General features: G+C 46.9%; 2 protein-coding genes across 2 annotated transcripts; both read left to right on the top strand.

Moving 5' to 3' along the window:
• Nucleotides 1-1,517: 1,517 nt before the first annotated feature.
• On the top strand, nucleotides 1,518-2,292 carry LOC135908729 (uncharacterized). Its single transcript, XM_065440580.2, has one exon. The coding sequence runs from the start codon at nucleotides 1,552-1,554 to the stop codon at nucleotides 2,290-2,292; it is 741 nt and encodes a 246-aa protein (XP_065296652.1). The 5' UTR covers nucleotides 1,518-1,551.
• A 6,188-nt stretch (nucleotides 2,293-8,480) lies between these two features.
• On the top strand, nucleotides 8,481-9,360 carry LOC135908727 (uncharacterized). The gene has a single exon (XM_065440579.2). The coding sequence runs from the start codon at nucleotides 8,517-8,519 to the stop codon at nucleotides 9,255-9,257; it is 741 nt and encodes a 246-aa protein (XP_065296651.1). The 5' UTR covers nucleotides 8,481-8,516; the 3' UTR covers nucleotides 9,258-9,360.
• The last annotated feature ends 17,099 nt before the right edge of the window (nucleotides 9,361-26,459 follow it).

The following is a 26,459-nucleotide window of genomic DNA, read 5'->3' as shown; positions in this document are numbered from 1 at the left end:
TCGCCTCCCAAGCGGCAGTTTCTCTTCGGGATTCATCGGTGCTGCGTCTACTGCGATGAACTCTAGGCGTCAATTCTATATTGTATGAAATGAAGGGTACTTAGTGTGCGTGTCTTTGTTTGTGTCTTGTGACGGCCTGCCACGTGTCACTTCCTCTTCGGGTTTCATCGGTGTTGCGTCTTCTGCGATGCACTCTAGGCGTCAAATCTGTATTGTATGAAACCAAGTTATACTTAGTGTGCGCGTTTTTTGTTCATGTCATGTCAAGGCCTCCCACGTATTACTTCCTCTTCGGGTTTCACCGGTGCTGCGTCTACTGCGATGCACTCTAAACGCCAAATCATTTTTGTATAAAATGAGGGAAACGTTGGGTACCCGTCTTTATTCATGTCATGTCACTGCCTGCGTCATGGCCCCCCATGTGTCACTTGCTCTTCGGGTTTAATCAGTGCTGCGTCTACTGCGATGCACTCTAGACATCAAATGTATATTGTATAAAATGTGGAGTACTCAGTATACGCGTCCTTGTTCACATCACCTCATGGCCTCCCATGTATCACTTTCTTTTTGCGTTTCATCGGCGCTGCGTCTACTGCGATGCACTCTAGACGCCAAATCTATATTGTATAAAATTAGGGTTAATTAGGGTGCGCGTTTTTGTTCATGTCACCTCATGGCCGCCGTCATGGCCTCCAACTTGTCACTTGCACTTCGGACTTTCATCGGTGCTGCGTCTACTGCGATGCAAACTAGACGCCAAATCTATGTTGTATAAAATGAGGGGTACTTAGTGTGCGCATCCTTGTGCATGTAATGTCAAGGCCTCCCGCGTATCACTTGCTCTTCGAGTTTCATCGGCGCTGCGTCTACTGCGATGCACTCTAGACGTGAAATCTATATTGCATGAAATCAGCGGTACTTATTGTGCGCGTGCTTGTTCATGTCATGTCACGGCATCCGTCACGGCCTCCCACGTGTCACTTTCCCTTCGCGTTTCATCGGTGCTGCGTCTACAGCGATGCACTCTAGACTTCAAATCTATATTGTATGAAATGAGGAGTACTTAGTGTGTACGTCCTTGTTATATCATGTAACGGCCTCCATCACGGCCTCCCACGTGTCACTTCCTCTTCGGGTTTCAACGCCGTTGCGTCTACTGCGATGCACTCTAGAGCTCATGTTTATATTTATGAAATGAGGAGTACTTAGTGTCGTAGCGCAAGCTTGTGTGTGACGTCTTGTGATATCTAACTATGCTCCGATATAGTGACGCCACATGACCCTGTGACGTCATAACGTTTTCTGTACAAGAACAAGCCGTTCTTGGCAATAAAGTGAGTTGCCTTTCTGCTCCGGAACCGTTGTCGCTCTTCTGCGTTAGTTCATCTGGTGACGAAGATGGGATAGGACCACCGTGACCTGGCCTGCTAGACCATCAACGAAGATGCGGCGGCTCAACGAGGCCACGCTACTACCGGAGGCGTCGCTACCATAGGCTAGCAAGAGATCCGGAATCCAAACAAGTAACACATTTACTTCTTCTACCAAGCTATGTCTCGGCTCGGCAGACTAGACGAGTACGACCCTAAGGTTCAGAACTTCGAATCTTATGTCGAACGATTCGAGCATTACGTCAGGGCAAACGAGATAGCGGAAGCGAAGAAACTGTCTGTTTTCTTGACAATAATTGGTGCAGAAGCATATGAAATTCTCAAAAACTTGGTTGTTCCATTGCTACCAGGAGATAAGACCTTCGCGGAAGTAAAGGAGCTCTTGCAAAGCCACTACAGCCCGAAGACGTCTGTAATTACAGAAAGGTGCAAATTCAACCGCCGAGTGCAACTTGACCACGAAAGTGTCGAAGACTTCGTAGTAGAGTTGAAGCACCTAGCCCGCAAATGTAACTTCGGGCCATTTCTCCTGGACGCTCTACGCGACAGATTGGTAGCTGGGATCCGAAGCGAAGAAACGCAGAAGGCGTTATTCACGGCTGACGCACTCATGTTTGAAAGGGCATGTAAAATAGCTCTTGACAGCGAATCGGCCGCGACACAAACAGCCGCAATAAAAGCAGGAAGCTGTGCGGAGAGCATAAACGCAGTGGAAATGAAAACTAACGAGCATCAGCGCAGCGACCGTGACCAAGCGAAGGGTAAAAGCTCGGCGCGAAACAAGACCAAGAAACAAAAATGTTACCACTGTGGCAAGGCACACGCACCAGAACATTGCTGGTACAAAAACTACTCGTGCAAGCTATGTTCAAAAGTTGGACACCTTCAAAACATGTGTTGAACGAGCAAAACTGAGCAGAAGGCACATGCAGTAATGGAATCGTCAGACGAAGACGAGCACACCCTGTACAACTTCACAGTCGGCACATCTGTGAAGAACGGTTATGTGGTGACTGTAAACGTGGAGGGCCAGAAAGTGTCAATGCAAGTGGACACAGGGGCCGCAGTGACAGTTGTACCTGAAAGTGTGTACAAAGAGAAGTTTGCGCACGTGCATTGTGAACCAACTAGGGTTGATCTAAAGACGTACACAGGCGAGAAAATTGATGGTATAGGGCAATGCAATGTAACCGCGACCTATGAAGGGCAGAGTGCCATTTTGCCAATCGTTGTTGTGAAAAACCGCGAACGCGAGTTACCTATATTGCTGGGAAGAACCTGCCTTAACAAGCTTCGGCTGAATTGGAAATCGCTTTGCAGTGTACGCAGCGAAGACAGAGTAGATAAGATTCGTGCAAAGTTTCCAAACGTGTTTTCGCAATCGCTGGGTGCTATCAGGAACTTCGAGGCGCAAATTGTTTTGCAACCAGGTTGTACGCCGGTGTTTTGTAAAGCACGCCCGCTTCCTTTTTCTTTGCGTGAACAAGCAGAAAAACGCCTCGCTGAGCTCGAAAGCCAAGGCTTAATCACGCCTGTGAGTAGAAGCGATTGGGCAACTCCACTGGTTCTGGTCCCAAAGAAACAAGGTGATCAAATGCGCCTTTCTGGTGATTACAAAATCACTGTAAATCCGGTACTTAAAATAGACCAGTACCCACTACCACAACCAGAGGAATTGTTCACAGCACTGTGTGGAGGCAAAGTATTTTGTGTCTTAGATTTGTCATCGGCATACCAGCAAGTGGTACTGAGCCCAGAATCAAGACATATCTTGACGGTTAACACGCACAAGGGGCTGTATCAATATAACAGACTTCCTTATGGGATAGCCAGTGCCCCTGCTTTGTTCCAGTGCATGATGAATAAGGTTTTGCTTGGTATTCCTAATGTTGGTTGTTATATTGATGATGTTATAATTGCAGGCCAGGACGTGGACGATTGTCAAAAAACGCTCGAGCTGGCGCTAGGCAAGCTTTCGGAGCATAACATAACGTTAAAGCTGGAAAAATGTAAATTTTTCCAAGATTCTGTCTCTTATCTTGGGCACATGGTCAGCGCCGATGGCATCTACCCGACAGAAGAAAAAGTGAAGGTGATCCTGCACGCTCCTGAGCCAACAAATGTAACCGAATTAAGAGCATACTTAGGGCTGCTCAATTTTTACAGCAAATTTATGAAGAATGTGTCATCTATAGCAGAACCAATGTACAGATTGTTACGGAAGGAAGAACGATGGCTGTGGACGAAGCAGTGTAGTAATGCTTTTAAAGCGACTAAGCATCTGCTGGTAAACATGATCTTACCTACTACGACGCACGCAAGCCGCTCGGGTTGCAATGTGACGCGTCTGCGTACGGCGTTGGAGCTGTTATTTTTCACGTGCTACCGGACGGAGAAGAGCGTCCGATAGCTTTTGCTTCACGAACTCTGACGTCAGCTGAGAAAAATTATGCACAATGTGAAAGAGAGGCCCTAGCGCTTATCTTCGGACTACAAAAGTTCCACAAGTTCCTTTTCGGTAGACAGTTTATGTTGTACACAGACCATCAGCCACTCGTAAGCATCTTGGGACAAAACAAAGTGACACCGTCGCAAGCAGCTGCGTGATTGCAAAGATGGTCCTTGATAATGTCCGCGTACCGGTATACGCTTAAGTACCGCAAAGGGGCTGAAATCGAAGTGGCTGATGCTCTGTCTCGTCTGCCTCTACCGTCTTGTCCCAAATCTGAGAGTTCGGAACGCTTTTCCGTGTTCGAAAGCACTCCTTTGAACTTTTCTGACGTAGCTAAGGCCACTGCACGGGATGGCAAACTGTTCAGAGTGGTCGAGTACACGCGGTATGGTTGGCCTTCAGAAGTGCCTAATGAGCTCCAGCCATACTACGTTAGACGTCTAGAGCTATCACTCGAGCAAGGTTGTGTCACGTGGGGCACAAGGGTGATCGTGCCCGAGGCATTGCAACCGGCTGTGTTGTCCTTGCTACATGAGGACCACCCAGGCACCTCAAGGATGAAAATGCTAGCTAGAGGCTTCATTTGGTGGCCAGGTCTCGATAAAGCAGTGGCGGATTACGTACGGACCTGTCGGGTTTTGCCAAGTCGTGCAACCAGCCGCGCAGCCTGTACCACTACACCCTTGGCCTTATCCGTCCAAGGTTTGGCAAAGGCTGCATGTTGACTTGGCTATGAAAGGACAGCTTAACTTTCTAGTCTTAGTGGACGCCTATTCTGAGTCGATTGAAGTATGGCTAATGACCTCAACCGTCACAAGACAAATGAATTCCAAACTTCGAAGTGTCTTCGCGGCGTACGGATTTCCCGACGAAATTGTGAGTGATAATGGGCCGCAATTTGTATCACAAGAGTTCGAAGACTTCTTGGCTAAGAATAACACAAAACATACAAAAACGCCGCCCTATCACCCAATTATGAACGGGGCAGCCGAAAGTCTAGTCCAAACAACGAAGCGCGCATTGCTGAAACAGCTGCTATCAGATGTCTCGCAAAACCGAGAATCGGTGCAAACCGGGTTAGACAGCTTTTTGATGAGCTATCGAAACACGCCACATAGTGTGACAGGCAGCACTCCTGCGCAGCTCTTCTTAAAGAGGCAACCTAAGACCAAGTTGTCATTCCTTAAACCCGATTTTAAGCAAGATATGCTCAACAAACAGCTCAACAGCAAGCGGCAGAAAGATAAGCACCGGGGTACTGAACGTGTATTCTTAGTGAGTGACAAAGTGTTTGTTAAATGCGTACGTGGTGAAAATGTGTCTTGGGAAGACGCCGTAATTACTCAGATCGTAAGCCCAGTGACATATCTTGTGAATGTGGCGGGTGAAGTGCGCTTTGTGCATGCTGACCATTTGCGTCACTCCTTTGCGAGACCTGTCTCAGCTGAACCATGGCAGCAACTTCCCGACACAAGGCACCTGGCCGAGCCGCAACAACCGCCTGATACAGATCCCGTAGTCACCCCTACAAGACCCCCGATGGCCGCCGCAGAACCCGTGGAGTCTGCATTACCAGACTCTGTGCAGAGTCCAATCCCTCGGGCTTCGACCGACCCTCCGACTACGGCAACAACGATTTCACACAAGGACACATCCCCAGCAGAGCAGAGCACAGAAGTTCCAAGCAAGCCCGAAGTCATGCCTCGACGAAGCGGCCGTGCGCTACGTCCGCCGGATAGGTTTAGACATGAGGACTTTAGGAAGTGAAGTGCGGACTCAATCTAAGTGGGAAGGAATGTCGTAGCGCAAGCTTGTGTGTGACGTCTTGTGATATCTAACTATGCTCCGATATAGTGACGCCACATGACCCTGTGACGTCATAGCGTTTTCTGTATAAGAACAAGCTGTTCATGGCAATAAAGTGAGTTGCCTTTCTGCTCCGGAACCGTTGTCGCTCTTCTGAGTTAGTTCACTTAGCGTGCGCTTCTTTGTTCACGTCATGTCACAGCCTCCCACGTGTCACTTCCTCTTCGGGTTTCATTGGTGTTGATTCTACTGCGATGCACTCTAAACGCCAAATCTATATTGTAGGAAATGAGGGGTACTCATTGTGCGCGCCCTTGTTCATGTAATGTTGCGGACTCTCACGTGTCACTTGCTCTTCGGGTTTCATCGGCACTGCGTCAACTGCGATGCACTCAGGACGTGAAATCTATATTGTATGAAATGGGGGGTACTTAGTGTGCACGTCCTTGTTCATGTCCTGTCACGGCCTCCCACGTGTCACTTTCTCTTCGGGTGTCAAAGGTGTTGCGTCTACTGCGATGCACTCTAAACACCAAATATATATTGTATGAAATGAGGGCTACTTATTTTACGCGTCCTTGTTCATTTGTTGTTACGGCCTCCCACGTGTCGCTTGCTCTTAGGGTTTCATCGGCGCTCCGTCTACTGCGATGCACTCTAGACGCCAAATCTTTATTGTATAAAATGAGGGGTAATTAGTGTCCCCGTTTTTGTGCATGTAATGTCAGGGCCTCCCACGAGTCACTTGCTCTTCGTGTTTCATCGGTGCTGCGTCTACTGCGATAAACTCTAGACGTCAAATGTATATTTATGAACTCAGAAGTACTTAGTTAGAGAGTTTTTGATCATGTTACTTCACGTCCTCCCAGGTGTCACTCTAAACGCGAAATATATATTGTATGAGATGAGGGGTACTTATTTTACGCGTCCTTGTCCATGTAATGTTACGGCCTCCCACGTGTCACTTGTTTTTCGGGTTTCATCGGCACTGCGTCTACTGCGATGCACTCTAGACGCCAAATCTATATCGTATAAAATGAGTGGTAATTAGTGTGCCCGTTATGGTCATGTAATGTCGCGGCCTCCCGCGTGTCACTTGCTCTTGGGGTTTTTTCGGTGCTGAGTTTACTGCGATGCACTCTATACGTCAAATATATATTGTATGAAATGAGGGGTACTCATTGTGCGCCTCCTTGTTCATGTAATGTCAAGCGTTCCCACGTGTCACTTGTTCGTCGGCTTTCATCGGCGCTGCGTCTACTGCGATGCACTCTAGACGCCAAATCTATATTTACGAAATAAGGGCTAATAAGCGAGTTTTTGTTCATCTCATGTCACGACCTCCCAGGTGTCACTTTTCGGGTTTCATCGGTGTGGTGTCTGCTGAAATACACTCTCAACGCCAAATCTGTATTGTATGATATCGGGGATACTTTTTTCCCGTTTTTGTTCATGTCATGTGACTGCGTACGTCATAGCCCCCCATGTGTCACTTGCTCATTGGGTTTCATCGGTGCTGCGTCTACTGCGACGCACTCCAGACGTCAAATCTATATTGTATGAAACCAGGGTATACTTAGTGTGCGCGTCTTTGCTCATGTAATGTTACGGCATTCCACGCGTCAGTTTCGCTTCGGGTTTCATCCGTGCTGCGTCTACTGCGATGCACTCTAGATACCAAATCTGTATTGTATAAAATAAGGGGTAGTTAGTGTGCGCGTTCTTGTTCATGTCCTCTTATGGCCTCCCACACGTCACTTCCTCTTCGGGTTTCATAGGTGTTGCGTCTACTGCGATGCACTCTAAGCGCCAAATCAGTATTGTATGAAATGAGGGGTACTTATTGTGCGAGTCCTTGTTCATGTAATGTTACGACCTTCCACGCGTCAGTTTCGCTTCGGGTTTCATCGTTGCTGCGTCTACTGCGATGCACTCTAGACCTCATATTTATATTTATGAAATGAGGGGTACATAGCCTGCGCTTCTTTGTTCATGTCATGTCATAGCCTCCCATGTGCCACTTGCTCTTCGGGTTTCATGGTCGGTGCGTCTACTGCGGTGCACTCTAGACGCCAAATGTATATTGTTTAAAATGAGGGGTACTTAGTGTGCGCGTCCTTGTTCATGTAATGTTACAGCCTTCGACGCGTCAGTTTTGCTTCGGGTTTTATCGGCGCTGCGCCTACAGCGATGCACTCTAGACGTGAAATCTATATCGCATGAAATCAGCGGTACTTATTGTGCGCGTGCTTGTTCATGTCATGTCACGGCATCCGTCATGGCCTCCCACGTGTCACTTTCCCTTCGCGTTTCATCGGTGCTGCGTCTACAGCGATGCACTCTAGACTTCAAATCTATATTGTATGAAATGAGGAGTACTTAGTGTGTACGTCCTTGTTATATCATGTAACGGCCTCCATCACGGCCTCCCACGTGTCACTTCCTCTTCGGGTTTCATCGCCGTTGCGTCTACTGCGATGCACTCTAGACCTCATGTTTATATTTATGAAATGAGGAGTACTTAGTGTCGTAGCGCAAGCTTGTGTGTGACGTCTTGTGATATCTAACTATGCTCCGATATAGTGACGCCACATGACCCTGTGACGTCATAACGTTTTCTGTACAAGAACAAGCCGTTCTTGGCAATAAAGTGAGTTGCCTTTCTGCTCCGGAACCGTTGTCGCTCTTCTGCGTTAGTTCATCTGGTGACGAAGATGGGATAGGACCACCGTGACCTGGCCTGCTAGACCATCAACGAAGATGCGGCGGCTCAACGAGGCCACGCTACTACCGGAGGCGTCGCTACCATAGGCTAGCAAGAGATCCGGAATCCAAACAAGTAACACATTTACTTCTTCTACCAAGCTATGTCTCGGCTCGGCAGACTAGACGAGTACGACCCTAAGGTTCAGAACTTCGAATCTTATGTCGAACGATTCGAGCATTACGTCAGGGCAAACGAGATAGCGGAAGCGAAGAAACTGTCTGTTTTCTTGACAATAATTGGTGCAGAAGCATATGAAATTCTCAAAAACTTGGTTGTTCCATTGCTACCAGGAGATAAGACCTTCGCGGAAGTAAAGGAGCTCTTGCAAAGCCACTACAGCCCGAAGACGTCTGTAATTACAGAAAGGTGCAAATTCAACCGCCGAGTGCAACTTGACCACGAAAGTGTCGAAGACTTCGTAGTAGAGTTGAAGCACCTAGCCCGCAAATGTAACTTCGGGCCATTTCTCCTGGACGCTCTACGCGACAGATTGGTAGCTGGGATCCGAAGCGAAGAAACGCAGAAGGCGTTATTCACGGCTGACGCACTCATGTTTGAAAGGGCATGTAAAATAGCTCTTGACAGCGAATCGGCCGCGACACAAACAGCCGCAATAAAAGCAGGAAGCTGTGCGGAGAGCATAAACGCAGTGGAAATGAAAACTAACGAGCATCAGCGCAGCGACCGTGACCAAGCGAAGGGTAAAAGCTCGGCGCGAAACAAGACCAAGAAACAAAAATGTTACCACTGTGGCAAGGCACACGCACCAGAACATTGCTGGTACAAAAACTACTCGTGCAAGCTATGTTCAAAAGTTGGACACCTTCAAAACATGTGTTGAACGAGCAAAACTGAGCAGAAGGCACATGCAGTAATGGAATCGTCAGACGAAGACGAGCACACCCTGTACAACTTCACAGTCGGCACATCTGTGAAGAGCGGTTATGTGGTGACTGTAAACGTGGAGGGCCAGAAAGTGTCAATGCAAGTGGACACGGGGGCCGCAGTGACAGTTGTACCTGAAAGTGTGTACAAAGAGAAGTTTGCGCACGTGCATTGTGAACCAACTAGGGTTGATCTAAAGACGTACACAGGCGAGAAAATTGATGGTATAGGGCAATGCAATGTAACCGCGACCTATGAAGGGCAGAGTGCCATTTTGCCAATCGTTGTTGTGAAAAACCGCGAACGCGAGTTACCTATATTGCTGGGAAGAACCTGCCTTAACAAGCTTCGGCTGAATTGGAAATCGCTTTGCAGTGTACGCAGCGAAGACAGAGTAGATAAGCTTCGTGCAAAGTTTCCAAACGTGTTTTCGCAATCGCTGGGTGCTATCAGGAACTTCGAGGCGCAAATTGTTTTGCAACCAGGTTGTACGCCGGTGTTTTGTAAAGCACGCCCGCTTCCTTTTTCTTTGCGTGAACAAGCAGAAAAACGCCTCGCTGAGCTCGAAAGCCAAGGCTTAATCACGCCTGTGAGTAGAAGCGATTGGGCAACTCCACTGGTTCTGGTCCCAAAGAAACAAGGTGATCAAATGCGCCTTTCTGGTGATTACAAAATCACTGTAAATCCGGTACTTAAAATAGACCAGTACCCAATACCACAACCAGAGGAATTGTTCACAGCTCTGTGTGGAGGCAAAGTATTTTGTGTCTTAGATTTGTCATCGGCATACCAACAAGTGGTACTGAGCCCAGAATCAAGACATATCTTGACGGTTAACACGCACAAGGGGCTTTATCAATATAACAGACTTCCTTATGGGATAGCCAGTGCCCCTGCTTTGTTCCAGTGCATGATGAATAAGGTTTTGCTTGGTATTCCTAATGTTGGTTGTTATATTGATGATGTTATAATTGCAGGCCAGGACGTGGACGATTGTCAAAAAACGCTCGAGCGGGCGCTAGGCAAGCTTTCGGAGCATAACATAACGTTAAAGCTGGAAAAATGTAAATTTTTCCAAGATTCTGTCTCTTACCTTGGGCACATGGTCAGCGCCGATGGCATCTACCCGACAGAAGAAAAAGTGAAGGTGATCCTGCACGCTCCTGAGCCAACAAATGTAACCGAATTAAGAGCATACTTTGGGCTGCTCAATTTTTACAGCAAATTTATGAAGAATGTGTCATCTATAGCAGAACCAATGTGCAGATTGTTACGGAAGGAAGAACGATGGCTGTGGACGAAGCAGTGTAGTAATGCTTTTAAAGCGACTAAGCATCTGCTGGTAAACATGATCTTACCTACTACGACGCACGCAAACCGCTCGGGTTGCAATGTGACGCGTCTGCGTACGGCGTTGGAGCTGTTATTTTTCACGTGCTACCGGACGGAGAAGAGCGTCCGATAGCTTTTGCTTCACGAACTCTGACGTCAGCTGAGAAAAATTATGCACAATGTGAAAGAGAGGCCCTAGCGCTTATCTTCGGACTACAAAAGTTCCACAAGTTCCTTTTCGGTAGACAGTTTATGTTGTACACAGACCATCAGCCACTCGTAAGCATCTTGGGACAAAACAAAGTGACACCGTCGCAAGCAGCTGCGTGATTGCAAAGATGGTCCTTGATAATGTCCGCGTACCGGTATACGCTTAAGTACCGCAAAGGGGCTGAAATCGAAGTGGCTGATGCTCTGTCTCGTCTGCCTCTACCGTCTTGTCCCAAATCTGAGAGTTCGGAATGCTTTTCCGTGTTCGAAAGCACTCCTTTGAACTCTTCTGACGTAGCTAAGGCCACTGCACGGGATGGCAAACTGTTCAGAGTGGTCGAGTACACGCGGTATGGTTGGCCTTCAGAAGTGCCTAATGAGCTCCAGCCATACTACGTTAGACGTCTAGAGCTATCACTCGAGCAAGGTTGTGTCACGTGGGGCACAAGGGTGATCGTGCCCGAGGCATTGCAACCGGCTGTGTTGTCCTTGCTACATGAGGACCACCCAGGCACCTCAAGGATGAAAATGCTAGCTAGAGGCTTCATTTGGTGGCCAGGTCTCGATAAAGCAGTGGCGGATTACGTACGGACCTGTCGGGTTTTGCCAAGTCGTGCAACCAGCCGCGCAGCCTGTACCACTACACCCTTGGCCTTATCCGTCCAAGGTTTGGCAAAGGCTGCATGTTGACTTGGCTATGAAAGGACAGCTTAACTTTCTAGTCTTAGTGGACGCCTATTCTGAGTCGATTGAAGTATGGCTAATGACCTCAACCGTCACAAGACAAATGAATTCCAAACGTCGAAGTGTCTTCGCGGCGTACGGATTTCCCGACGAAATTGTGAGTGATAATGGGCCGCAATTTGTATCACAAGAGTTCGAAGACTTCTTGGCTAAGAATAACACAAAACATACAAAAACGCCGCCCTATCACCCAATTATGAACGGGGCAGCCGAAAGTCTAGTCCAAACAACGAAGCGCGCATTGCTGAAACAGCTGCTATCAGATGTCTCGCAAAACCGAGAATCGGTGCAAACCGGGTTAGACAGCTTTTTGATGAGCTATCGAAACACGCCACATAGTGTGACAGGCAGCACTCCTGCGCAGCTCTTCTTAAAGAGGCAACCTAAGACCAAGTTGTCATTCCTTAAACCCGATTTTAAGCAAGATATGCTCAACAAACAGCTCAACAGCAAGCGGCAGAAAGATAAGCACCGGGGTACTGAACGTGTATTCTTAGTGAGTGACAAAGTGTTTGTTAAATGCGTACGTGGTGAAAATGTGTCTTGGGAAGACGGCGTAATTACTCAGATCGTAAGCCCAGTGACATATCTTGTGAATGTGGCGGGTGAAGTGCGCTTTGTGCATGCTGACCATTTGCGTCACTCCTTTGCGAGACCTGTCTCAGCTGAACCATGGCAGCAACTTCCCGACACAAGGCACCTGGCCGAGCCGCAACAACCGCCTGATACAGACCCCGTAGTCACCCCTACAAGACCCCCGATGGCCGCCGCAGAACCCGTGGAGTCTGCATTACCAGACTCTGTGCAGAGTCCAATCCCTCGGGCTTCGACCGACCCTCCGACTACGGCAACAACGATTTCACACAAGGACACATCCCCAGCAGAGCAGAGCACAGAAGTTCCAAGCAAGTCCGAAGTCATGCCTCGACGAAGCGGCCGTGCGCTACGTCCGCCGGATAGGTTTAGACATGAGGACTTTAGGAAGTGAAGTGCGGACTCAATCTAAGTGGGAAGGAATGTCGTAGCGCAAGCTTGTGTGTGACGTCTTGTGATATCTAACTATGCTCCGATATAGTGACGCCACATGACCCTGTGACGTCATAGCGTTTTCTGTATAAGAACAAGCTGTTCTTGGCAATAAAGTGAGTTGCCTTTCTGCTCCGGAACCGTTGTCGCTCTTCTGAGTTAGTTCACTTAGCATGCGCTTCTTTGTTCACGTCATGCCACAGCCTCCCACGTGTCACTTCCTCTTCGGGTTTCATTGGTGTTGATTCTACTGCGATGCACTCTAAACGCCAAATCTATATTGTAGGAAATGAGGGGTACTCATTGTGCGCGCCCTTGTTCATGTAATGTTGCGGACTCTCACGTGTCACTTGCTCTTCGGGTTTCATCGGCACTGCGTCAACTGCGATGCACTCAGGACGTGAAATCTATATTGTATGAAATGGGGGGTACTTAGTGTGCACGTCCTTGTTCATGTCCTGTCACGGCCTCCCACGTGTAACTTTCTCTTCGGGTGTCAAAGGTGTTGCGTCTACTGCGATGCACTCTAAACACCAAATATATATTGTATGAAATGAGGGCTACTTATTTTACGCGTCCTTGTTCATTTGTTGTTACGGCCTCCCACGTGTCGCTTGCTCTTAGGGTTTCATCGGCGCTCCGTCTACTGCGATGCACTCTAGACGCCAAATCTTTATTGTATAAAATGAGGGGTAATTAGTGTCCCCGTTTTTGTGCATGTAATGTCAGGGCCTCCCACGAGTCACTTGCTCTTCGTGTTTCATCGGTGCTGCGTCTACTGCGATAAACTCTAGACGTCAAATGTATACTTATGAACTCAGAAGTACTTAGTTAGAGAGTTTTTGATCATGTTACTTCACGTCCTCCCAGGTGTCACTCTAAACGCGAAATATATATTGTATGAGATGAGGGGTACTTATTTTACGCGTCCTTGTCCATGTAATGTTACGGCCTCCCACGTGTCACTTGTTTTTCGGGTTTCATCGGCACTGCGTCTACTGCGATGCACTCTAGACGCCAAATCTATATCGTATAAAATGAGTGGTAATTAGTGTGCCCGTTTTGTTCACGTAATGTTACGGCCTCCCTCGTGTCCCTCGCTCTTCAAGTTTCATCGGCGCTGCGTCTACTGCGATGCACTCTAGGCGACAAATCTATGTTGTATAAAATGAGGGGTACTTATTGTGCGCGTGCTTGTTGATGTCATGTCACCGCCTCCCACGTGTCACTTCCTCTTCGGGCTTCATCGGTGCTGCGTCTACTGCGATGCACTCTAGACCTCATATTTATATTTATGAAATGAGGGGTACATAGCGTGCGCTTCTTTGTTCATGTCATGTCATAGCCTCCCATGTGCCACTTGCTCTTCGGGTTTCATCGTTGGTGCGTCTACTGCGGTGCACTCTAGACGTCAAATATATATTGTATGAAATGCGGTGTATTTATTGTGCGCGTCCTTGTTCATATCATGTCACGGCCTACCACGTGTCACTTGCTCTTCGGGTTTCGTCGGTGCTGCATCTCCTGCGATGCACTCTAGACGTCAAATCAATACTGTATGAAATGAGCGGTACTTAGTCTGCGCATCATTCTTCATATCATGTAACGGCCTCCATCACCGCCTCCCATGTGTCACTCCCTCTTCGGGTTTCATCGGTGTTTCGTCAACTGCGATGCACTCTAAACGCCAAACCTATATTGTATGAAATGAGGGGTACTTAGTGTGCGCGTCCATGTTCACGTAATGTTACGGCCTCCATCACGGCATCCCACGAGTCATTGCTCTTCGGGTTTCAACACTGATGCGTTTACTACGATGCACTCTAGACGTGAAGTTTATATTTATGAAATGAGGGGTACTTAGCGAGTTTTTGTTCATATCATCTCATGGCCTCTGTCAGGGCCACCCACGCGTCACTTACTTTTCGGGCTTCATTGGTGCTGCGTCTACTGCGATGCACTCTAGACGTCAAATTTAAATTTATGAAATGAGGGGCACTTAGCTAGTTTTTGTTCATGTCATCTCATGGCCTCCGTCAGGGCCTCCCACGCTCCACTTGATTTCCGGGCTTCATCGGCGCTGAGTCTACTGCGATGCACTCTAAACGCCAGACCTATGTTGTGTAAAATGAGGGGTACCTAGTGTGCGCGTCCATGTTCACGTAATGTCACGGCCTCCCACGTGTCACTTGCAATTCGGGTTTCATCGGTGCTGCGTCTACTGCGATGCACTCTAGATGCCAAATGTATATTGTTTAAAATGAGGGGTACTTAGTGTGCGCGTCCTTGTTCATGTAATATTACAGCCTTCCACGCGTCAGTATCGCTTCGGGTTTTATCGGCGCTGCGTCTACTGCGATGCACTCTAGACGCCAAATCTATATTGTATAAAATGAGGGGTAATTAGTGTGCCCGTTATGGTCATGTAATGTCGCGGCCTCCCGCGTGTCACTTGCTCTTGGGGTTTTTTCGGTGCTGCGTTTACTGCGATGCACTCTATACGTCAAATATATATTGTATGAAATGAGGGGTACTCATTGTGCGCCTCCTTGTTCATGTAATGTCAAGCGTTTCCACGTGTCACTTGTTCGTCGGCTTTCATCGGCGCTGCGTCTACTGCGATGCACTCTAGACGCCAAATCTATATTTACGAAATAAGGGCTAATAACCGAGTTTTTGTTCATCTCATGTCACGACCTCCCAGGTGTCACTTTTCGGGTTTCATCGGTGTGGTGTCTGCTGAAATACACTCTCAACGCCAAATCTGTATTGTATGATATCGGGGATACTTTTTTCCCGTTTTTGTTCATGTCATGTGACTGCGTACGTCATAGCCCCCCATGTGTCACTTGCTCATTGGGTTTCATCGGTGCTGCGTCTACTGCGACGCACTCCAGACGTCAAATCTATATTGTATGAAACCAGGGTATACTTAGTGTGCGCGTCTTTGCTCATGTAATGTTACGGCATTCCACGCGTCAGTTTCGCTTCGGGTTTCATCCGTGCTGCGTCTACTGCGATGCACTCTAGATACCAAATCTGTATTGTATAAAATAAGGGGTAGTTAGTGTGCGCGTTCTTGTTCATGTCCTCTTATGGCCTCCCACACGTCACTTCCTCTTCGGGTTTCATAGGTGTTGCGTCTACTGCGATGCACTCTAAGCGCCAAATCAGTATTGTATGAAATGAGGGGTACTTATTGTGCGAGTCCTTGTTCATGTAATGTTACGACCTTCCACGCGTCAGTTTCGCTTCGGGTTTCATCGTTGCTGCGTCTACTGCGATGCACTCTAGACCTCATATTTATATTTATGAAATGAGGGGTACATAGCCTGCGCTTCTTTGTTCATGTCATGTCATAGCCTCCCATGTGCCACTTGCTCTTCGGGTTTCATGGTCGGTGCGTCTACTGCGGTGCACTCTAGACGCCAAATGTATATTGTTTAAAATGAGGGGTACTTAGTGTGCGCGTCCTTGTTCATGTAATGTTACAGCCTTCGACGCGTCAGTTTTGCTTCGGGTTTTATCGGCGCTGCGCCTACAGCGATGCACTCTAGGCGCCAAATCTATTTTGTATAAAATGAGGGATAATTAGTGTGCCCGTTATGGTCATGTAATATCACGGCCTCCCACGTGTCACTTGCTCTTCGGCTTTTTTCAGTGCTGCGTCTACTGCGATGCACTCTATACGTCAAATATATATTGTATGAAATGCGGGGTATTTATTGTGCGCGTCCTTGTTCATATCATGTCACGGCCTCCCACGTGTCACTTGCTCTTCGGGTTTCGTCGGTGCTGCATCTCCTGCGATGCACTCTAGATGTCAAATCTATACTGTATGAAATGAGCGGTACTTAGTCTGCGCATCATTCTTCATATCATGTAACGGCCTCCATCACCGCCTCCCATGTGTCACTCCCTCTTCGGGTTTCATCGGTGTTTCGTCAACTGCGATGCACTCTAAACGCCAAACCTATATTGTATGAAATGAGGGGTACTTAGTGTGCGCGTCCATGTTCACGTAATGTTACGGCCTCCATCACGGCATCCCACGAGTCATTGCTCTTCGGGTTTCAACACTGATGCGTTTACTACGATGCACTCTAGACGTGAAGTTTATATTTAAGAAATGAGGGGTACTTAGCGAGTTTTTGTTCATATCATCTCATGGCCTCTGTCAGGGCCTCCCACGTGTCACTTGCTTTTCGGGCTTCATCGGTTCTGCGTCTAATGCGATACACTCTAGATGCCAAATCTATATTGTATGAAATCAGGAGTACACATTTATCGTGTCCTTCTTCATGTCATGTCACGCCCTCCCACGTGTAACTTCCTCTTCGAGTTTCATCGGTGATGCGTCTGCTGCGATACACTCTAAACGCCAAATCTGTATTGTATGATATCGGGGATACTTTTTTCCCGTTTTCGTTCATGTCATGTGACTGCGTACGTCATGGCCCCAAATGTGTCACGTGCTCATTGGGTTTCATCGGTGCTGCGTCTACTGCGATGCACTCTCGACGCCAAATATATATTGTCTAAAATGAGGGGTACTTAGTGTGCGCGTTCTGGTTCATGTCATCTTATGGCCTCCCACGTGTTACTTGCTTTTGGGTTTCATCGGTGCTACGTCTACTGCGATGCACTCTAGACGTCAAATCTATATTGAATGAAACCAGGGTATATTTACTGTGCGCGTCTTTGTTCATGCCATGTCACGGCCTTCCACGTGTAACTTCCTCTTCGGGTTTCATAGGTGTTGCCTCTACTGTGATGCACTCTAAACGCCAAATGTATATTGTATGAAATGAGGGGTACTTATTGTGCGCGTCCTTGTTGATGTAATGTTACGGCCTCCTACGCTTCATTTTTGCTTCGCGTTTCATCGGTGCTGTGTCTACTGCGATGCACTCTATTCGCCAAATCTATAATTTATAAAATTAGGGGTACTTAGTGTGCGCGTCTTTTTTCATGTGATGTCACGGCCTCCCAGGTGTCACTTCCTCTTCGGGTTTCATCGGTGCTGCCTCTACTGCGATGCACTCTAGACGACAAATTTATATTTACGAAATGAGGGGTACTCAGTGTGCGCGTCCTTCTTGATGTCATCACAAGGCCTCCCACGTGTCACTTGCTCTTCGGGTTTCATTGGTGCAGCGTCTAATGCGATGTACTCTAAACGCCAAATCTGTAATGTATAAAATCAGGGATACTTTGTGTTCCTGTTTTTGTTCATGTCATGTGACTGCGTACGTCGTGGCCCCCCATGTGTCACTTGCTCATAGGTTTTCATCGGTGCTGCGTCTACTGCGATAAACTCTAGACGTCGAATCTACGTTCATGAAATGAGGGGTAATTAATTAGCGAGTTTTTATTCATGTCATCTCATGGCCTCCCACGCGTCAGTTTCTCTTCGGGTTTCATCGGTGCTGCGTCTGCTGCGATGCACTCAAGACATCAAATCTATATTGTATGAAATGAGGGGTACGTAGTGTGCGCGTCCATGTTCATGTCATGTCACGGCCTCCCACATGTCACTTCCTCTTCGGGTTTCATCGGTGCTGCGTCTACTGCGATGCACTATAAACGCCAAATCTGTATTGTATAAAATGAGGGATACTTTGTGTACGTTACACTTTCCACACTTCTTCTTTCCATACACTTCTTACACTTCTTTCCATAGCTCGTTGCGTCGTCCTCAATTTGAGTAGAACTCTTTTCGTTAGCCTCCAGGTTTCTGCCCCGTAGGTGAGTACTGGTAAGACACAGCTATTATATACTTTTCTCTTGAGGGGTAATGGTAACCTGCTGTTCATGATCTGAGAATGCCTGCCAAACGCACCCCAGCCCATTTTTATCCTCCTGATTATTTCCGTCTCATGATCCGGATCCGCCGTCACTACCTGCCCCAGGTAGGTGTATTCCCTCACGACTTCCAGTACCTCGCTGCCTATTGTAAATTGCTGTTCTCTCCCGAGACTGTTAAACATTACTTTAGTTTTCTGCAGATTAATTTTTAGACCCACTCTTCTGCTTTGCCTCTCCAGGTCAATGAGCATGCATTGCAATTGGTCCCCTGAGTTACTAAGCAAGGCAATATCATCAGCGAATCGCAAGTTACTAAGGTACACTCCATTACCATTTATCCCCGATTCGTCCCAATCCAGGTCTCTGAATACCTCATGTAAACATGCTGTGAACAGCATTGGAGAGATCCTATCTCCCTGCCTAACGCCTTTCTTTATTGGGATTTTGTTGCTTTCTTTATGAAGGACTACGGTCAGGGGCGTAGCCAGGGGGGGGGGGGGGGGGCTTATGGGGCTTCAGCCCCCCCCCGAAATTTTTTCGTGCTGTCCATGCACCGCCGACCAAAGTGACCTCTGGCGCCGGAAATCACTCTGGATTTTGTCTAGAATGTCTTTTTGACGCTCGAAAAGACATTTAACCGCGAAGATTGCAAACTCGGGCTGGATTTCGTGGCAACCCCCATACACCGGGAGTCACATAACGCTAAGCAGTCCCATCCGCGCAACAAAATTCAAGGGCGCTTTGATGGTGAGCGGGCTCGCCGCGGCACCTCACTGAGGCCACGGAATCTATGGAGCGCATGGATATCAATTGCGAAACTTTATGGGTATAAATCTCATAAGCTCTTGATGTGAAAGGTGCATTGACATTTCCAAAGTTGTGCTTTAGATTTTCAATTGCGGAACTTTGTGGGTTTAATGTTGTTATAAACATTTGCCGCCAAATGTCTATTGACTTTTCTAAAGCCTTACATCGGAACATACAACGAGACAAGCCAAATCAACACACTAGCAGACGAGTTGACAAACACGCAGCGAGGTCCAATGAGACGAAGCGTTGGCGTGGTTCATTTGTGCCGTCATGTCACATAAAAAAATGTAAACCTTTTTTTAAACCTACGCCAGAACATCCATGTCAAGACACTCAAGCCAGCCAAAGTAAATGCGTTCTTATTTATTTTTTCTACTTTGACTTTTGTTCGCGAGGACACATTGAGCCTCTTCGATTTATTTTTTGTTCTCGCTACCCTAACCGCGGGCTGCCAGAGCCAACCAGAGCGCATACGTTTTTCTCGTATGGCCCCGACCACCGTGCGGTACACTTCGGTGCGCGTTCGGTTTGCTCTGGCCGAGTGGCTTTTCACCGGATAGAGTTTTGTACGTTTTCTGGCTAGCAGACGAGAAAAAAAAAAAAACAGTGGTCGCTCGCCGCCATCACTGTGGGGACTCGAAGGATTGCACCGCATTCCTTGAGCGGAACCTTTCCGGAAAGTCTTCTTTCGCCGCTGTAGGATACTGAGCAGTATGCGTATGGTTCTCAGTGGAACAAGCGTCTCATGTTTTCTTCGGTATTCCTTCCGTAGCCCCATTAGGTGCCCGAAGTAAGCATTAGATTCTGGCCAAGATACTTTCCTATGCGTTTCTTTTTCCTTTCGGTGCCTCCGCCTCACAGAAAAAAAATACATTGTTGCGGCGCAGCGAATTGTCGCATGGTGAAAGTTCGATTTTGATACTTCTTTTGCGGAAAGTAATGGGCGACGGGACGCTTCAGTTGCCGGATACGTTTATTATATTCTTGCGAAAGCAATTATATGGACACTCCAGGCGCATTCCTGCCATCGCCCTCATGTTTCGTATAAAGTCCAAGGGTGATAACATCGTGACCATGCGCTGCATGCTGTATGTGCGAGTGAAAGCGTAGGAGGGGAGGTGGAATGGGTGAGCCGACGATGGTGGCTCAGTCTTGTGTGCGCAAAGGAGAAAAGCGGGGAGCAAGCGCGCCGCCTTCCGTCGCGCGCAATACATCGGGGGGAGTGGATGGAATGGGGGCGGAATCTAGGATTCTGTGAATCTATGATTGTGCAACATGTTTATTTGCCTTGTTTGACGCATTATATACAGTTACTTCTATATCACAGTATTATATACTCATTATACAGTTATTAGACGCATTATATACAGTTAACTTATACAGTTACATACATAGACTCATTGGAGACTTATACGTATACTTAAATATCTTGTTGCGAGGTTTTGTGTATACATGCAGTGAACTTTGTTTCCAGTGACACTTTTTTGTCCTTTATCAAGCAGTATTTTCGCATTTGCATATCCCATTGTATCTTTGCATTTCTAATGTACGAGGGCGAGTCAAATGAAAGTGAGCCTACCCTAACCGCGCAATAATGGTTCGGTTCATTATCTGCGAGGCATGCGCGTAGGAGAACGGCATGTTTCATTTACAAAAGTGACACGCAGGTATGAAGATAAATGTTCTTTAATGCTCTCATACACTGAGTTGAATATGGTTGCGTCACATAATGGACACTTCAAAAGTTGAACAACTCGGTGTCGCGAAGTTTTTGACAGCTGAAGGTGTTTCCAAAACAGAAATTAATCACCATATGACTGCCGTGTACGTTGAACACTGCATTTCATTGACCACTGTGAATCGTTGGAGCAAACGGTTCAAAGGACGTTGCAAAGACATTCCAGACCGGGCCAAAACCATCGTGCAATCACCCCCCACACAATTTCAAAGGTTCATGAGCTGCTGAAACAAGAACGGAGGATAAGCATCGATGAACTGGCAGACCGTCTGAACATCAGTCACGGTTCGGTTCACGCCATAATTCATGAGCTTCTCGGCTATCGGCTCTTTGGTGCGCAATGGATCCCCAAGATTTTTATCCATCGCGAGAAGACGAAGAAGTTTCGCGCTCCCTTGACTCATCTGATCGGGTATCACAATGAGCATGGCGACTTCTTGTTTGCAACTGTGATCGGGGACGAACCTTGGTGCCACTACTACGAGCCTACAACACGACGGCAAAGCTTACAGCGGAAACATTCGAATTTACCACGCCCAAAGAACGTAAAGGCCATCATTTCCGCTGGAAAGGTGTTGTTGACTTTTTTTTCGATCGACAAGGTCCATTACTGATAGAATTTGCTAAGTCTTGAGAGGCTATCAATTGTTTCCGATATTGTGAAACGCCAGAACGGCAGCGTGTCCCAATCAAGAACGAACAACGTGGAAAAGTGACGAATGGGGTCATCTTGCTTCACGACAATGCCTGTCCCCACGTCGCTTATGTGGTTAATACACAACTGGCAAAGTTCAAGTGGGAAACGCTGCAACATCCGCCATACAGCTCAGACCTGTCACCTTGCGACTTCTACATTTTGGGGCAACCGAAAAAACAGCTCAAGGGAACCAGATACAGACTTTTTGAAGCAGCAACCTAAGGAGTTTTATAAGACGGGAATCACGCAACTCGTTAGTCAATAGGACAAATGTCTAAATTCTCATGAAGACTACTTTTAAATAAAGTACCCCGTTGTTGGCTCATTCATTTCACTTGCCCTCATATATCTTGCAGAACTCCTGCTTTTTATACGTGCTCTCTGTCGCGACTATAACTTCGGTGCAATTACTCACGATACACGACAAGGGACAGCTACTCCTGCGTAATACACTGGAACAAAGGACAGCGTCATTGAGATTTTTCACTGGCCATTGCATATATACAAGAATGTAAGCACGGTTCTTGAATGACAAAGTTTCATTAAGATATTTGTGCTCAACTTGTTCAGTTCATTGCCATTTAATTTTTCATATCAGCGGCATGCACTGCTTGCCTGGTTTCGAACTGATATAGTTCTAAAGTTCGTGTGATATTTTCTTTACTTAATAAATAGACGAAAAACATGGAAGTATTGACATCAGTTATGTTGGACACAATTTTTGGCACATACGAGTATAATATTTTATGAAAAAATACATATTTTACTTGTATTTACAGAGCGTAGCTTTCAAGAATTCGTTTGCAGCATCTTTGGCAATGACAATGCAGTTATTATTCATGTATTTGATCCCTCGATAAATTGTTTAAGAGGAAGCTTTAGCTCGGGCCCAATCCGACGCGGCCTATTCAAATACTTGTAAAACGCAGAAACGCTTTTCTGAGATAATCCTGCTAATCGCTTTTATTGAAATTGGTTGCATTTGAGAGAGAAAGTTAAATCCTAGTGTCTGTTGGAAACAGAACTTCGATTTAGGGCCTGAATTTTGTTTAAAATATTTTGGAAAATTGGAAAGTTTGAAAAAATAGAAGCACGGCATTTACAAACTAATAGCTATGCATGAAGAACAGATATTGTGGTTCTGTAAACGGCATTTATTATACAAGTCAAAGCGGACAAGTTTGCTGTGTCAATTTGTATCTTACGTGAATTGGTTACGTTGTGTACAAGGGTTCTGCAAAAGCCGTATTTCCACAATACTAAATTTTTTTGAGATTCGTGCGTAACATATCTATTTTGTCTGCTGTAGATGTACTATTAGTTGCACTTCACAGAATTGTGATATCATTTTTCATTGTTGAGTCACGGAGTTTTAAACTTGATAGTTTCGTTTCCTGAAAATTTTAAACTAAATTTACTAAATTTTTACTAAATAATTGACCTCCTATATGAAAAATTCGGCTGAGCTGCAACGTGCAGCTACATATATATATATATATATATATATATATATATATATATATATATATATATATATATATATATATATATATATGTATATATATCCGGCCAGTGGCGTAGCCCCCCCCGAACAAAATTTCTGGCTACGCCACTGACTACGGTGGCTGTGGAGCCGCTATAGATATCTTTCAGTATTTTTACGTACGGCTCGTCTACACCCTGATTCCTTAATGCCTCCATGACTGCTGAGGTTTCGACAGAATCAAACGCTTTCTCGTAATCAATGTAAGCTATATATAAGGGTTGGTTATATTCCGCAGATTTCTCTATCACCTGATTGATAGTATGAATATGATCTATTGTTGAGTAGCCTTTACGGAATCCTGCCTGGTCCTTTGCTTGACAGAAGTCTAAGGTGTTCCTGATTCTATTTGCGATTTCCTTAGTAAATGGTTTGTAGGCCACGGACAGTAAGCTGATCGGTCTATAATTTTTCAAGTCTTTGGCGTCTCCTTTCTTATGAATTAGGATTATGTTAGCGTTCTTCCAAGATTTCGGTACGCTCGAGGTCATGAGGCATTGCGTATACAGGGTGGCCAGTTTCTCTAGAACAATCTGTCCACCATCCTTCAACAAATCTGCTGTTACCTGATCCTACCCAGCTGCCTTCCCCCTTTGCATCTTTCCCAAGGCTTTCTTTATTTCTTCCGGCATTACCTTTGGGATTTCGAATACCTCTAGACTATTTTCCCTTCCATTATCGTCGTGGGTGCCACTCGTACTGTATAAATCTCTATAAAACTAATCGGCCACTTGAACTATCTCATCCATATTAGTAATGATATTGCCGGCATTGTCTCCTAACGCATACATCTGATTCTTGCCGATTCCTAGTTTCTTCTTCACTGTTTTTAGGCTTCCTCCGTTCCTGAGAGCATGTTCAATTCTATCCATATTACGCTTCCTTATTTCAGCTGTCTTACGCTTATTGATTAACTTCGAAAGTTCTGCCAGTTCTATTCTAGCTGTAGGGTTAGAGGCTTTCATACATTGGCGTTTCTTGATCAGATCTTTCGTCTCCTGCGATAGCTTGCTGGTATCCTGCCTAATGGAGTTACCACCGACTTCCATTGCACACTCCTTAATGATGCCCACAAGATTGCGTTCATTGTTTCAACACTAAGGTCCTCTTCCTGAGTTAAAGCTGAATACCTGTTCTGTAGCTTGATCTGGAATTCTATTTTCCCTCTTACCGCCAACTCATTAATCGGCTTCTTATGTACTAGTTTCTTCCGTTCCCTTCTCAGGTCTAGGCTAATTCGAGTTCTTACCATCCTGCGGTCACTGCAGCGCACCTTGCCGAGCACGTCCACATCTTGTATGATGCCAGGGTTAGCGCAGAGTATGAAGTCTGTTTCATTTGTAGTGTCGCCGCTTGGGCTCCTCCACGTCCACTTTCGGCTATCCCGCTTGCGAAAGAAGGTATTCATTATCCTCATATTATACTGTTCTGCAAACTCTACTCATAACTCTCCCCTGCCATTCCTAGCGCCTATGCCATATTCCCCCACTGCCTTGTCTCCAGCCTGCTTCATGCCTACCTTGGCATTAAAGTCGCCCTTTAGTATAGTGTATTTAGTTTTCACTCTACCCTTCGCCGATTCCACGTCTTCATAGAAGCTTTCGACTTGCTGGTCATCATGGCTGGATGTAGGGGCGTAGACTTGTACAATCTTCATTTTGTACCTCTTATTAAGTTTCACAACAAGACCTGCCACCCTCTCATTAATGCTATAGAATTCCTGTGTGTTACCAGCTATATTCTTATTAATCAGGAATCCCACTCCTAGTTCTCTTCTCTCCGCTAAGCCCCTGTAGCACAGGACGTGCACACTTTTTAGCACTGTATATGCTTCTTTTGGCCTCCTTACTTCACTGAGCCCTATTATATCCAATTTAGTGCCCTCTAATCCCTCCAATGGCACTGCTAGACTCGCCTCACTAGATAACGTTCTAGCGTTAAACATTGCCCGGTTCATATTCCATTGGCGGCCTGTCCGGACACCCGTTTTTGTTCATGTCATGTCGCTGCCTGCGTCGTGGCCCCCCATATGTCACTTGCTCTTCTGGTTTCAACAGTGCTGCGTCCACTGCGATGCACTCTGGACGACAAATGTATATTGACACGTGTACCTATCTTTATCGCGCAACCACGTTTCGCCGCTTAACAACTGTAATCGCAGAGCGAAGGGCGCGCCTGCATGTATCCGACGTTTCTGGAAAGTTATCGACGCTTCTATCCGCGTGTCTGTTGTCGCCGAACCTTGTGTTATCAGATTTCATCGCGTGACACGAATGGTGTAGAACTTTGTGGAAGACACGCGGGTCCCATCAGTTAATCTGGAACATTCGACGACTGATCTATAAAAGCCGACGCGCTTGACCCGCTGATCAGATTTTCGACGACCGCCGAGCGTGTTCGCCGCTTTTGTTGTGCTATAAGTGTAGCCTGTTTTGTGGGCACAGGTTCGCCCAATAAAAGCTAGTTTTGTATTCCACCGTACTGCTTCTTTCTTCACCGTCACTACCACGTGACATCTGGTGGAGGTGCTTGTGCGTTCATGTACCGAACGCCCCCGCAAAGCCGCGATCCAAGCCCAAAGCCTGAGGACAAAACTAACATCGCCGAAGACCAGCGTGCTAGCCGCAGACTGCAAGGACTGCCCCCAGAGCACGGACTTCTACCTGAGTCGACAAAGAAGATCGTGGGCAAAACAACCCCAATGGCTGCCCCAGCGTCCCCCGTTATCCTACAACAACCTCGGGACCCACCGACCTTCCATGGAGCAGCGACTGAAGACCCAGAATCCTGGTTGGAGACCTACGAACGAATCGCGACTTTTAACAACTGGGACTCCGACGACAAGCTGCGGTATGTATACTTTGCCTTAGAAGATGCCGCCAGAACGTGGTTTGAGAACCGGGAGTCGACCTTGACGACATGGGACCTCTTCCGTACCGGCTTCCTGCGCACCTTTACGAGCGTCGTGCGCAAGGAAAGGGCCGAAGCCATGCTGGACGCCCGAGTGCAGCTACCTAACGAGAACGTCGCCATCTTCACGGAAGAAATGAAACGTCTGTTCCGCCATGCCGACCCGGATATGCCTGAGGAGAAGAAAGTCCGCCTTCTCATGCGTGGTGTAAAGGAAGAACTTTTCGGCGCAATGATACGAAGCCCACCGAAGACCGTAGAAGAGTTCCTTCGCGAGGCCACCAGCATCGAGAAGACACTCGAAATGCGGAACCGGCAATTCAACCGCCGTACAAGCTCT

This window comes from Dermacentor albipictus, unplaced genomic scaffold (genome assembly GCF_038994185.2).
Source record: "Dermacentor albipictus isolate Rhodes 1998 colony unplaced genomic scaffold, USDA_Dalb.pri_finalv2 scaffold_18, whole genome shotgun sequence".
In the NCBI taxonomy this organism is placed as follows: Eukaryota; Metazoa; Arthropoda; class Arachnida; order Ixodida; family Ixodidae; genus Dermacentor; species Dermacentor albipictus.
The sequence above is the reverse complement of the archived record's forward strand: the minus strand, read 5'-3'. Positions and strand labels throughout refer to the sequence as shown.